This window comes from Ascaphus truei, chromosome 1 (assembly GCF_040206685.1).
Source record: "Ascaphus truei isolate aAscTru1 chromosome 1, aAscTru1.hap1, whole genome shotgun sequence".
Taxonomy (NCBI): domain Eukaryota; kingdom Metazoa; phylum Chordata; class Amphibia; order Anura; family Ascaphidae; genus Ascaphus; species Ascaphus truei.
The window spans coordinates 276,174,884-276,190,029 of record NC_134483.1 but is presented as its reverse complement, the minus strand read 5'-3'; the positions used below and the strand labels follow the sequence as shown (position 1 = coordinate 276,190,029).

At 46.1% G+C, this 15,146-nt stretch overlaps 1 protein-coding gene across 1 annotated transcript in view; it reads right to left on the bottom strand.

The window, feature by feature from the left end:
- The window catches only part of B4GALT1 (beta-1,4-galactosyltransferase 1), a 124,664-nt gene that overhangs the window by 18,005 nt on the left and 91,513 nt on the right, over nucleotides 1-15,146 (bottom strand). The window contains exons 3-5 of the mRNA XM_075604477.1: nucleotides 14,904-15,091; nucleotides 14,194-14,316; nucleotides 12,381-12,485 (exon numbers count right to left, since the gene is read on the bottom strand). Coding sequence (XP_075460592.1) covers nucleotides 12,381-12,485; nucleotides 14,194-14,316; nucleotides 14,904-15,091 — 416 coding nt within the window. The remainder of the gene's footprint in view (nucleotides 1-12,380; nucleotides 12,486-14,193; nucleotides 14,317-14,903; nucleotides 15,092-15,146) is intronic.

Below are 15,146 nucleotides of genomic sequence, written 5' to 3'. Positions count from 1 at the left end.
TGGGGGTGCCTGAACTCGGCACGAACAGAAAAGACCGCTCCCTTTGATGACAAATATGATCAGCAGGAGACAGAGCGGGAGCAGTGGATCACCGAATATTTCTGTCAGCTAAAGCAGCTGCAAGAAAAGCCTGGCATATACAATGAAGCTGCTAAAATTTCAAATGAAGATGGAAACCCCAATATCCCTGAAGGGACGGTGTCATCCAAATCAAAAAGGCGGAAAAAGAAAAAGAAAAGCAGTTCTACACTTACCGTGGAAGGAACAGACACGTCCGCAGATCCTGTGGAGGAAAAGGGGGACCGAGTTGCCCTGCAGCCTAGAGAAAATGGAGAATTCGTCCCGCGGGTAACCGAATATCCAGAGGACCCAAGGCAGAAGTCGTGTACCCCAAAGAAGTGTCTGTCCGGTGCCAACAGTGAGGAACCCTCGGCCAACCATCCCAGGGAAGTGGAGTCGGAGCCAGTGAGTGACGATCCCTTGACCAGCCCTGAAGATGCACTGCAAGCTGCCAGGCATGACTGGGTTCTACTCTGTGAAGAATTGGAAAGGGAGAGAAAAAATAATGCTGAGCTACAGAAGACTGTGCTCGCAATTTACTCTGTGGCCAAGACCGAATTGGAGGATCTCAAGACTGAGCTAGATACTGCAAAGGCTACTATCTCCGCCATGGAGGAAAAGCAGAGCCAATCTGATAAAATGGTGGCTAAGCTAAAGCGGAAGTATGAGGAGGAACTGAAGCAGATGACAGTCTTCCAGCAAGAGGTTCACACTCTTCGCATAGAGCTGAATGCCTCACAACAGGAGGTCAACAGTGTCCGGATAGAGGTGGACGTATCTCAGAAAGAGGTTCAGACACTCCGCAGAGCACTGGATGCCTCACATCATGAGACCAACAGCTGCAGCACAGACCTGGAAGTTTCCAGAAAGGAACTACACAGTCTCACTGAGGAGCTGGACATTGCTAAAGAAACTATTGGTAATCTTGAAACAGATCTCAAAGTCTCTCAGAAGGAGCTTCAGACCCTCAACCTAGAGAAGGAAGTCTCACGCCAGGAGAGTGTCATTCTCAAAGCAGATGTGCGTAAATGGAAGGAGGACTGCAAAGAGGCCCTGAAGAATACAGAGACTGAAAAAGGAGAAAATTCAAGATTAAAAAGAGAAAACTTAAAACTGAAAGAAGAAAATTTTCAGTTAACAGAAGAAGTCAAGGAAAAGTTTGACGCAGAGCACCGACTGCAGAACCAACTGCAAGGTCTGCGTACACACCTCCAGTATGCTGAGGAGAAGCAGCAAACGCTACAGGAAGAAAAACTGCAGGCTGCTAAAGAGGTACAAGCGCTGCAGGAACGTCTGAATACCCAGTACGTCCCCACAGAGCAGTATGAGGAGCTAAAGGCCACGCTGCATGTCTTCAGAGCATCGTTGGAAGCGGAGCTTCGATACCAGGTGACTCTGTATGAGAGGGAGCGTGAAAAGGCTCAGAAACTGGAGCAAGAGCTGGAGAGACAGAGAGACTGTTCCATTCCCTTGAGTCAGTACACCAAGGAGAAAACAGACGCAGCGGCAAACTTGACGACAAAAATGACAGAGCTCCAGAATATGAAGGAGACTCTGATCCAGATTCCTCCAATAGGAAAAAAGGTATTGGTTCTGCCCAAGCACCAGTATCCCACAGTAACTAATGCCCGTAAGGACAAGGGTACAGTGAGAGTTGGGGACTCCACGAAACTTCAAAACAAAATTACGAAGTTTGAGCCACCAAAGAAAGCACTAGCCAAACCAACAGCTGCCCAACAGGCAACAAACAGAGGTAGGAGTGCAGAATCAAAGGCAGAAGAATCCTTAGCTGAAGAAGCTGAACTGGCGACTCCGTGGTGTGGAGAAGCTGCAGAAAGACCACTTCAAGAGCAGAAAACTCTAAGGGCTAGTCCTAACTGCTCTACAACTGTTGCCATACACTTTGTCTACAAAAAGAGGAGTGCCCGACGCAACAGAAATCTCAAGACCGCGCACGCGATAAAAATACTTTACGTGGAAAAAGTCCTCCTCGAGCGACTGAGGAGTGCTGATCTCAAGCATCTTCGGGAGGAGACAAAAATAAACTGGAGAAAGGGCTCCAATCCCAGCGGGACAGAGGGCTCTCTTCCTCCATCCACTCTGATTCAAGTCACAGAAAGATCTCGAATGAGAGTGGAAGGATGGGCTTTGGCCGTGGTAAGCCCGAGCTTCCCACAAACAGGGGAGGTATGTAACAGGGGACTTATCCCTGTTCAGTAATGTGCCTTTAATCTAGCAGTGTGGTAGTTAATTACTAAACACCACCTATATAAAAATACAAATATAGAATCAAAACCTGGCGCGTGTGTATATATAAATGAATAACAGTATATATAGACCAATAAAGGATATAAGTGATGATGTGAGTTAAGTCCTTATTCTTCCAAACTTGAGTGGTTAACAGACGAGAGATAGACTCAAAATTCACAGTTCACAGAAAAAGCAGTCCTCTTCACAATGTAATGCTATCCTATAGGTATGCGACAAAAAGCAGGGAAAAAAAACATTGCGCAGTATTGTTTTACAGCAAAATGCACCCTTATTCTTGAAACTCAATGAATTGCCTACTTACTAGAAGTAGGTAGGTCGCATACAGGGGAGAGAAACTGTGTTTGGAGTCTTCCGAGTCCAGGGAGCTTTAGGTATGGCACGAACCCCACGTGGTGTCCCCAACTTCAATGGATGTAAGAAGAATCTCCCTCTCAGGAAAAGATGTCTCCTGAGCCTGTCTTCGGATTCCTGTATTTTGATCTCCAGCAAGGGATGAAAGATCAGAACAGGGCCTCACATTAACATACACTGTTCTTGGTTTGCTGCCTTTTTGTTCTTTCATTTGCTCATTTTTCTAATTCTGTCAATTTATGTTTCTGTTGATATATTTTATAATTTTATTCAGTGATTTTACATGTGAAAATAATATGTTCCTAATTGAACCATTTGTTCACTTCAGAAGTGGCTACTTTAACCCCACTGGTGCCAGCCATCAGGATCAGTAGACTCACTTTGCAACTTTTAGTCTCATGTGGTTCCTTCACATAAGGGGTTAACATGGGGCTATAAAACACACACGAGATTGCTGATGCTCCACAATCCCCTGACGAAGTGACGTTCCCCGTCACAAAACGCGTAGGGAGGAGCCTAAAGAGGTACTGCCCTAGATACTCACCCAGCTGCCAGTCAAGAACGGAGACGGTGACGTCATCCTAGCCGCGCCGGAACAACGCGAGGTACACGCGATACCGGCAAGGACAATCAGTGACTGAACATTGCTGCTGGGTGTGCTGGGTCGGGCACTTCTAATTTGATTTTAAACTCACGTTCCATTGTGAGTATTTTTCTGTTTTAGGTTTGGAAGCGTCATTAAAGTTTTTATTATTGCGCAATCCTCTGTTTTGATTTCATCCCTTGCTGGAGATCAAGATACAGGAATCCGAAGACAGGCTCAGGAGACATCTTTTCCTGAGAGGGAGATTCTTTATACATCCATTGAAGTTGGCGACACCACGTGGGGTTCGTGCCATACCTAAAGCTCCCTGGACTCGGAAGACTCCAAACACAGTTTCTCTCCCCTGTATGCGACCTACCTACTTCTAGTAAGTAGGCAATTCATTGAGTTTCAAGAAAAAGAATGCATTTTGCTGTAAAACAATACTGCACAATGTTTTTTTCCCTGCTTTTTGTCTCATACCTATAGGATAGCATTACATTGTGAAGAGGACTGCTTTCTCTGTGAACTGTGAATTTTGAGTCTATCTCTCATCTGTTAACCACTCAAGTTTGAAGGAATAAGGACTTAACTCACATCATCACTTATATCCTTTATTGGACTATATATACTGTTATTCATTTATATATACACACGCGCCAGGTTTTGATTCTATATTTGTATTTTTATATTGTTTTTGGGTTTATTCTGAGAATTTTCCTAGTAGATTACCAGGCTGCTCACAATTGTGCACTGCACTGTTTAATTTTAGGTCTAGCGCTTGTTTTAGTATTTTTGTATTGCTACTAAACACCACCTGCCTGATTAGATTGCTTACAAAAGCCTGCCTTTGAGACAGGAAGTGACTCTCCTTAGCTCTGACTGAGAGCTCACCTTTGGAGCTGACCGGTCTTGAGCTCTGCACAGCAGAGCTGATTTCAAGACACAGGGAAAACTACTACACCTGAAGCTGAACCAGGAAGTGAGAAGATTTTCCCTCCAAGAAACAGATAAGACTTTTATTCTTAAGAGACTGCTTATATCTGCTTATTTTCATGCTATATGTTTTGGGGCAGCGAGAAATGCTTGACTAAGGGAGATGTGAATTATTGCATAGTGTTTCACTAGAAATACTCCCAAGTGAATAGAAGCTTTGTTCCCCCACCTGTGTTTGGATGGATTTCCTGATGAAAAGGAAAAGGCACAATAAAGCCTTATTATAATTTCACATTATAAACGTCTCCAAATTGTGTACCTCTGTGAACGTCCGTCTACAGGGCTTAAAGTGCAGTCTATCAGCTTTAATTTCAGGGTATTCACATCCAAATTGGAGGAAGGGTTTAGGAATTACATATCTTTAATATGTAGCCCCCTCTTTTTCAAGGGACCAAAAGTAATTGGACAATTGACTCAAAAGCTGTTTCATGGACAGGTATGTTCTATTCCTTCATTATTTCATCATCAATTAAGCAGGTAAAATGTCTGGAGTTGATTCCAGGTGTGGCATTCACATTTGGAAGCTGTTGCTGTTAATCCACAACATGCAGTCAAAGGAGCTCTCAATGCAAGTGAAACAAGGCATCCTTAGGCTGCAAAAAAAAATCCATCAGAGAGATAGCAGGAACATTAGGAGTGGCCAAATCAACCGTTTGGTATATTCTGAGAAAAAAAGAACGCACTGGTGAGCTCTGCAACACACAAAGGCCTGGACATCCACGGAATGCAACAGTGGTGGATGATCGTTGGATCCTTTCCATGGTAAAGAAAAACCCCTTCACAACATCCAGCCAAGTGAAGAACACTCTCCAAGAGGTAGGCATATCATTATCCAAGTCTACCATAAAGAGAAGACTTTACAAGAGCAAATACAGAGGGTTCACCACAAGGTGCAAACCATTCATAAGCCTCAAGAATAAAAAGGCCAGATTAGACTTTGCCAAACAATATCTAAAAAGCCAGCCCAGTTCTGGAACAGCATTATTTGGACAGATGAACCTAAGATCAACCTGTACCAGAATGATGGGAAGAAAAAAGCATGGAGAATGCTTGGAACAGCTCATGATCCGACGCATATCACATCATCTGTAAAACATGGTGGAGGCAGTGTGATGGCATGGGCATGCATGGCTTACAATGGCACTGGGTCACTAGCGTTTATTGATGATGTGACAGAAGACAGAAGCAGCCAGATGAATTCTGAAGTTTATAGGGATATATTGTCTGCTCAGATTCAGCGAAGTTGATTGGACGGCGCTTCACTTTACAGATGGACAATGACCCAAAACATACTGCGAAAGCAACCCAGGAGTTTTTTTTTAAGGCAAAGAAGTGGAATATTCTGCAATGACCGAGTCAATCACCTGATCTCAACCCGATCGAGCATGCATTTCACTTGAAGACAAAACGTAAGGCAGAAAGAATCACGAACAAACAACAACTGAAGACAGCTGCAGTAAAGGCCTGCAAAGCATCACAAAGGACGAAACCCAGCGTTTGGTGATGTCCATGCGTTCCAGACTTCAAGCAGTCATTGCCTGCAAAGGATTCTCGACAAAGTATTACAAATGAACATTTTATTTATGATTGTGTTAATTTGTCCAATTACATTTGTGCCCCTGAAATATGGGGACTGTGTATGAAAATGGTTGCAATTCTTAAATGTTTCATACAATATTTTTGTTCAACCCCTTGAATTAAAGCTGAAAGTCTGCACTTCTATTGCATCTCGGTTGTTTCATTTCAAATCCATTGTGGTGGTGTACAGAGCCTAATTATGAAAATTGTGTCAGTGTCCAATTATTTCTGGACCTAACTGTATGTAGAAAGAGAGCTAAAATAAACAACTTTTATCAGGTAATGCAATAACACAGCACACCTGCTCATTAAAGCAGTGCATTTAGAACACTGGTTGTCACTAGGGTAGGCAGAGAGCAGTAATTAAAGTAAGATTCCACTGAGACCATATGTCATTGTTGTTTAGAGTTTACTGAAAATGCCAGCAAGGAAAAAGATGAGTGCAGTCAAAGGATAAAATACAGGGTGATGTAGGGAGTTTATCATAATGATTCTGTCTAAAGAAAGGTAAGAACATTTTATGTAGAATAGAAATATTCCGATAAGCAAATTATATCTTCATTTTAAAGTTGCGTGTATGCTAAAAAGTGCTTTTAAATAACTATGCACTGGCATAAAGCAGTGAAATGTTATCATGTTTACTATTCCTGTAACGCTTTCCCATAGTTAGTTGTAAGAAATTCCAAATAGAACATTTATAACCTTAATACTAGTCCCCATAGACCTGCTAAATCGCAGCATTATGGTCTATATCAGGCCTGCACAACATGCGGCCCGCCTGGCCTCTCTGTGCGGCCCGCGATGACTCCGGCCGGCGCCTGTTAATTAATGAAAAAAAAACGTTTTCAAAAAATGGCGGGGATTCTGCTCTCTCAACCCCCTCCGCTCCCCTCTCTCTCTCCACCCCCCCCCCCCCCACGAGTCCGCGGTGGTGCGCAAGAACAGCAGCATGAGGAGCGTGCGGCAGCCATATTTTTTTATTTTTCAATAGCAGGATGCCGGGCTTTAGAGTAGAAGCAGGGGATTGGAGGTCAGAGCATGCTGGGGGCGGGGCTTAGTACCGGGGAGGATAAGCTGAGCTAAGGTGTGAATGTGAAAAACGGGCTGGGGGGAGTGGGTGGTTAGTGAAAAACGGGCTGGGGGGAGTGGGTGGTTAGTGAAAAACGGGCTGGGGGGGTGGGTGGGAGTGAAAAACGGGCTGGGGGGGTGGGTGGGAGTGAAAAACGGGCTGGGGGGGTGGGTGGGAGTGAAAAACGGGCTGGGGGGGTGGGTGGGAGTGAAAAACGGGCTGGGGGGGTGGGTGGGAGTGAAAAACGGGCTGGGGGGGTGGGTGGGAGTGAAAAACGGGCTGGGGGGGTGGGTGGGAGTGAAAAACGGGCTGGGGGGGTGGGTGGGAGTGAAAAACAGGCTGGGGGGGTGGGTGGGAGTGAAAAACGGGCTGGGGGGGTGGGTGGGAGTGAAAAACGGGCTGGGGGGGTGGGTGGGAGTGAAAAACGGGCTGGGGGGGTGGGTGGGAGTGAAAAACGGGCTGGGGGGGTGGGTGGGAGTGAAAAACGGGCTGGGGGGGTGGGTGGGAGTGAAAAACGGGCTGGGGGGGTGGGTGGGAGTGAAAAACGGGCTGGGGGGGTGGGTGGGAGTGAAAAACGGGCTGGGGGGGTGGGTGGGAGTGAAAAACGGGCTGGGGGGGTGGGTGGGAGTGAAAAACGGGCTGGGGGGGTGGGTGGGAGTGAAAAACGGGCTGGGGGCGTGGGTGGGAGTGAAAAACGGGCTGGGGGGGTGGGTGGGAGTGAAAAACGGGCTTGGTGAAAAACAGGCTTGTGAAAAACGGGCTGGGGGGTGGGTGGTAGTGAAAAACGGGCTTAGTGAAAAACGGGCCTTGTGAAAAACGGGCTGGGGGGGTGGGTGGTAGTGAAAAACGGGCTGGTGTGGTGGGTGGGAGTGAAAAACAGGCTTTAGTGAAAAACGGGCTTGTGAAAAACGGGCTGTGGGGGGGGGGAGGGAGTGAAAAACGGGCTGCTGCAGGGGGTGGGGGTGTAAATCGGGCTTCTGGGGGGGGGCAAACGGGCTACTGTGGGGTGGGGAAAACAGAGTGGTGTGGTGGGGAGAGAGAGGGGGAAGAAGGGAGAGAGAGGAGGGGAGAAGGGTGGGGGGAGAAGGGGGAGAGAGAGTAGGCAGAAGGGGGAGAAGGGAGAGAGAGGGGGGGAGAAGGGAGGGCTGCAGAAGGGGGAGAGCGGGGGGGGAAGGGAGAGAAAGGGGGGAGAAGGGAGAGAGAGGGGGGAGAAGGGAGAGAGGGGGGAGAAGGGAGAGAGAGGGGGGAGAAGGGAGAGAGAGGGGGGGAGAAGGGAGAGAGAGGGGGGGAGAAGGGAGAGAGAGGGGGGGAGAAGGGAGAGATAGGGGGAGGGGGAGAGATGCGGGGAGTGGAAGAGATGATGGGGAGATGCAGGGAGTGAAGAGATGAGGGGGAGATGCAGGGTGTGAAGAGATGAGGGGGAGATGCAGGGTGTGAAGAGATGAGGGGGAGATGCAGGGTGTGGATGAGGAGGGGAGATGCTTGGAGTGGAAGAGATGAGGGGGAGATGCAGGGAGTGGATGAGGAGGGGGAGATGCAGGGTGTGAAGAGATGAGGGGGAGATGCAGGGTGTGGAAGAGATGAGGAGGTGGAGATGCGGGGAGTGGAAGAGATGAGGGGGGGATGCAGGGAGTGGATGAGGAGGGGAGATGCAGGGTGTGGAAGAGATGAGGAGGGGGAGATGCGGGGAGTGGAAGAGATGAGGGGGAGATGCAGGGAGTGGATGAGGAGGGGGAGATGCAGGGTGTGGAAGAGATGAGGGGGAGATGCGGGGAGTGGAAGAGATGAGGAGGGGGAGATGCGGGGAGTGGAAGAGATGAGTCACTGTCATTCACCCACCCACCGCCATTCAACCGCCATTCACCCACCCACCCACCATCATTCACCCAACTGTCATTCACCCACCCAGTCACTCATCCACCCACCCACCCACTCACCCACCCAGGCAGGCAGTCACATGTCTTTTGTTGAAAATATAAAAAATAAACAGGTTGCATTGTAATGTTTTTTTCTGTATCACAATAAGAAAATAGTTAAGTAAAAGTTGCGTGCTAAAAGATATTTTTTCGTGGTAGGTGCGCTATGGGTTCGGGGGGGGGAGGGGCCTGCTCCTTTCATTTGTCCCGGGCCCCATGATTTCTGTTGGCGGCCCTGTGGGTGATGTGAGGTGCAGGGGGGAGGGTGATGGGTGATGGGAGGTGCAGGGGGGGAGTGGGTGATATGAGGTGCAGGGGAGGAGGGTGATGGGAGGTGCAGGGGGGGTCATTGGAGGTGCCAGGGCAGGTGATTTGAGGTGCATGGGGGTGATTTGAGGTACAAGGGGGTGATTTGAGGTGCAAGGCAGGTGATTTGAGGTGCGAGGCGGGTGATTTGAGGTACAAGGGTGGGTGATTTGAGGTGCATGGGGGTGATTTGAGGTACAAGGGTGGGTGATTTGAGGTGCATGGGGGGTGATTTGAGGTACAAGGGTGGGTGATTTGAGGTGCAAGGGGGGTGATTTGAGGTGCATGGGGGGTGATTTGAGGTACAAGGGTGGGTGAATTGGGGTGCATCGGGGGGTGATTTGAGGTGCATGGGGGTGATTTGAGGTGCAAGGGGGGTGATTTCAGGTGCAAGGGGGGAAAGTGATGTGAGGTGCAAGGGGGGAGAGTGATGTGAGGTGCAGGGGGGAGAGTGATGTGAGGTGCGGTGCAGGGGGGAGAGATGTGAGGTGCAAGGGGGGAGAGCGATGTGAGGTGCAAGGGGGGAGAGGGATGTGAGGTGAAGGGAGGTGTGATGTGTGTGCTGTGCAGGGGGGTATTCTGTGTTTGATGTGGAGGGGGAGTATTATGTGTGGGTGAGGGGGAGAGATGGGGGTATGAGAGATAGATGGGGAGTAACGCAAAGGTTGATTGTGAGGGGTTCTTGGGGAGATATGAGGATGATGATGATGATGTGCTGGAGGAGAGATGGTGATGATGATGATGATGATGATGATTTTACCCATGCGGCCCAATTTTTTTTTCCTTGGAGCAGTTCGGCCCTTCTCACTTTACGAGTTGAGCAGGCCTGGTCTATATAAATACCTTATACAAATACAAATACCTTATCAATAGACTTTTATGATGGTTCCTTGACAGGCACCATTTTGGCTGCCCTTCGTTTCTCCAAAGGTCTCTCTACCTTACAGCTGAAGTTCACATAATATCCTATGTGTCTTTTTTTTTTAATAAATGAGTTCCGTACTATGAGAAAATACTTGTAGCTTTTTTTGAGAATAAACCAAACTATTTTTAAAGACATTTTAATGTATTATAATGTAACACACATTTTTGTTTCTATAGCAACCATTTACAAAGTCACATCCCTTTCCTCTGCTGAAACTCTCTGGCACACCCCTTTTGCCTTCTCTCTAGCAATGCACCAAATGTATCTAGTGCCTTCCTGATTACATGATCTTCCACACAGAACTTTGCATCTTGGGTAATCTTTTGCAGCCCTCCCACTGATTTAGTGAACCCCCGAGCCGAATCTTCAGCGATCGATTACAGGAGAACGGATCAACCGGCAACTTAGCTAATCACTTGTCAGTGTGCAGATTGTATTAGTGCACATATTGAATGAAAAAAAAAATATTACTTTTTTTTTTAAATGGCATCTTGAACTGTAGATTTAATGCAAATGCATATGGGCTGTGGTTTCGGGCCCTCCAGCATTGGCGTACATGTAGGTAATCCACACAGACACGGACTGAGTCCATGCTCACCACTGTTCCCTGTTTGTGGGAATGCTGGGTGTTATCACATTTATTACTGTGGTAGAAACAATACAAAATTAACATGGCTGAAGTCTCCTGGAAAGTGTCAAATGTAAAGTTCTATTTTCTCCAGAGATACATTCGCTGGGTGCTCTCAGGTACATAGCAATAGCCAGTCTGTATTATATACAAAGAGACACATGCACAGCCCCTATAATGCAGAATGTTCATTTGAGAACAAATAAGGATTCAAATCCCTCCTGAAAGTGACAGGGCCTCTCATCATATAGGCAGAACATATTCTATCAGCTCCTTTATATTTTTAATAAAAAAGGGTCTCCATATAAAATATACGAAAGGTTAAATGCATGTGTTTGATACACATGTGGCTAAATATTACCATAAATGAAATAAAGGTGTGGAAGTCGCCAAAAGCTTTATTCTCAACTGAATCGGTTAACAAACCGAGTGTATCCAATGATAGTCTATCCAGGGGTGAGCAAACTTTTTATGCCGAGCCCTCCTTTTCATCCATGAAATTTCTCGGGTCCCCCTGCCCGGCTCATTTTAGCTACCCCCGTGCCTGCACGCCTACAGCTGGAGAGGCTCGATGATGCGGCAGCGTTTTGAAAATACAAAATTTGTTGTATTTTCAGGCATCTGCCGCGTAACGTCAGCGCACGGTGGCGCTGAGCCGGTGGCGGCCTCACGTTGTGGCAATGTGTGTGGCCAGCGTGAGCGAGCACCTGCTCGGCGCTTAGCTGCGTGCGGAGCAAGCAAATTTAATTTTGCTGCTCGCAAGCGTGTCACATGAGCGCGCAACGCTCCCTACCTGGCCAATTCGTGGCCGGCTAGGTGCGCGCTCGTCTGGGGGCGCAGCCACGGAGATGGTTCGCCCTCAATGGGCGAACCGCTCACGTGACGCGCTTGCGAGCAGCAAAATCAAATTTGCTTGCTCTGCAAGCAGCTAAGTGCCGAGCAGGCGCAGGCGCTCGCTCACGCTGGCCACACACATTGCCGCAATGTGTTTAATCGTGACTAGCGTGAGCACGCACGCCCGCCCGCTCAGCGGAACCCTGGCCGAGGCCTAATGTATTATTTATTTATTTCTGTTTTTAATGTTGTTGTGATTTTACTTTCTGTTAATTCTTTTATTACATTTAGAGTATCACTGACAGTGCAGCCTACGTGTCAGCTGTGCCAGGAATCGGGTAGTAGCCAGCAGAGGAGAGCAGGTCCAGAGCGCTTAGCAGGGCAGACACCAGGAGGTGATGTCACAGCGCTGGGGCGTGCTCTTCCTCCTGGCCACTTCGGAACCATTAGCAGACGCCGTACCTCTGCAGCCCCCGCAGACCATGTTGTCCACGCGTGCGCGCATTCATCCGCGCACCTGCCCACGCACCCGCGTCATTATGTTGTCTGGCCGCCCTATTGAGGGGGGGTGCTGGCTGGGTGGGCAACATGGTGTGTGCAGGCAGGCCGCCGTGCGGGTGTGTGGGTGCGCCCGTGCCCCCGCCAACCCGCCCGGGCGCACCCACCCACCCGCACGGCGGCCTGCCTGCACACACCATGTTGCCCACCCAGCCAGCACCCCCCCCCCTCAATAGTTTTGCGCCCCCCCAGGGGGGCGCGCCCCCTATTTTGCGCACCGCTGGTCTGTGCCATTCAGTCTGAGCGCTCAATGTGTAGCAAATGTTAGAGAAGACAGAAATAAAAAAATACATTAAAAAACAGACCTTTGAGGATTGGGGTCATTTTTGGCATCTCTGTCATGACGAATCATTCGACATTTTCCAGTGACAGCATCTGGACGAGATATTGACATACCCCTAGACACGATCCTGTAAATATAAATAAACTGACATTTACTATTGTAATAACAAGTTAAAGAAAAACAGACATTAACATGAGCAGTTTTAGAATATACTGTTAACAAGTTATTGATCATAATAACTGTTTTAGACCCTTCCCCTAGATCAGGTGTGCACAAACGATTGTTTCCCTTTTTTGGTGCATTTTCTATATTTTATAAAAACACACCATATTACTAGATTTACAGGTGAATGATCCCTGCATATTGATCTCATTATTCAGAGCTGTGGCAATGGTGGTCTGTGTGTATGGGTTTTGCAATTTTTTTTCATTCCTTTTGTTTCTGTATTCTGGTTGGCACTCAATCAGTTTCAAATGAGCTTTTTAGCCTAAGAACAGGCTTCCTCCAACATACTATTTAAAAACAGATGGATACATCTGGTGCTTTTTTTGCTTACAAAGAAAAATGAATGGCATTGAAAGCAAATGGGAATTTTTCCTTTTGTTAAATCTGGCGCAATTCTTTTTCACTCCAGTTTTCCAGTGGGGGAACGTTAAAATAAAAAAATAACATATAAAGACAGAGGGTTGTTTACTTAAGTTAAGTCATCAGCAATTAATGACATTACAGGGTACATTACGATTATAGAAATCCCATGATATTTCCTATTAAATAAGACACAAATCCTGTCAACGTCTACTTCTAGCTGTTGTCACGTAAGAGCTACAGTATGTCAAGATTATAGTAAACTCAAATGCAATGTTGCAATGTTCTATTTTATTATGTCTATAGTTATTTTTCTGTGTATACCCTCAATTGTTTCTTAGGCCATATATTTTACTGGCCAATGACTATTGGTTATGACACCAACGTGCCAGAACTATCCCCCCAAAAAATATTGATTATATCACGTCCAGTGAAGCGTAATTTTTTCAAATTTGTTTAAAAGTGCCATTATACGATCAAAACAAAGCAGGATTAACGATTCTATGTTACCTTTATCTATGTTTTTGGGTTATTTTACTTCATGAACCATTAAACTGTGGTGTATGGTTTAGGAAATGTAAACTGGTCGCTGTTGGGCGTGACTTACAGGAGCACCGATGAGTATTCTAAAACTTGCCTTGGAAAATCTGTGGCTATAACCTACAAGATCCAGGTACATGTTGGGTACATGCTGCAGCATTTCAGTGACAATTCTGCAGAGACTAATGGCCCATCGGATTAACACAGCAGGGGTCCCTGGCAGTCCCATTCAGTTTGAATGGGACTGCCAGGGACTCCCGCTGTTAATCCGATGGGCGATTACTCTATCTGCAGAAATGTCACTGAAATGTTGCAGCATGTACCCAGCATGTACCTGGATCTTGTTGGTGATAGCCCCAGATTTGTTTTAGAATACTCATCGGCACTAGAGTACTGGCAACAAATTAAACCGTTTAAGTTCATATGAACACTAATTCCATGAATGTTGCAGAAGCTTGGGACAACTGGATGCTATGCATTGCATTCTATCACTGAAAAGCTTCAACTATATTTATTTTGCTAAAGTTTCTCAGGGATGAATACAATGTATAACATTTCAAGCATTTTGGTATGTAGCAAAAAATTCCTTAAATCTCCAGGCCTTTTCATGTATTTCAAAAGTTTTATTTAAAAGCATCAACTTTTTATTTATTTTGTACCTTTATGATGACAACATTCTGGGAAATCATACAAAGTGGGAACTTCCATACCTGTTATATATATCATCATCTTCTCCACCCCATCCCCAATAACTGTTTGGAAATCCATTGATTTTTTCAAATTGCTCCTTGCTTAAAGCAGACACACCTCCAAAATACTGATTGTATGGTAATCTATGGGAAAAACACTACATTGATGCAAAATTGTATTTAAATACAAAAAGATTGTATTTAAGATATGACATTGTGAAAGGATTGTCAACATCGCTAACCTAAAATACTAATTTGCCTGCTCTATTACTGGTAAATAAAAATAGACCTTTGCGTGTTTGCCATTAGCGCCCAGTCCTGGCTATACAGCAGCTTGGTAAAAAGACATTTCTTCAGAAACCAGTCACCTAAGGAATAAGCAGAATGGGCCTTCTCACTCCACCCTGAGGGAGCACAACTCATCATCCAGGTAATTCATGCAAACTGTTACAACTCTCATAAGACATTTGTGATCCTTCTGATATTAGGTGGGTAGGGAGCTGGTATGAATGTGTCTTAATAGTAACTAACATTTACTGTAGACGGTCACTGTTATAATGTACCTCAATGCCCATAGAAGGCACCTAAAGATCATTAATATTCGCTAGTCAATAAACATTATTCCAAACCAAAATGTATTGAGGGAATTGTTTCAATCTAGCTCATCGCCACCTCTACCTACATAAAAAATAATAATTATACACACACACACACAGATACGGATTGCTTACCCAAATCCAAATTTATCCATAGAAACTGACAGATGCCTGGGTTGGCTAGAACATTTGTAGATGTTTTTGTCATCCATGGGGATAAGGTCCACATCGCTAAACACAAAGCAGTTATAATCATACTCTTTCAAAGATTCCACATAGCCAATATTTAGCAGTTTGGCACGATTAAAGGTGCTATCTCCATCCTGGTTTAAAAAAGAAGTTTAAACAAACAAAAAGAAAATGATTTACTTTTCTTCC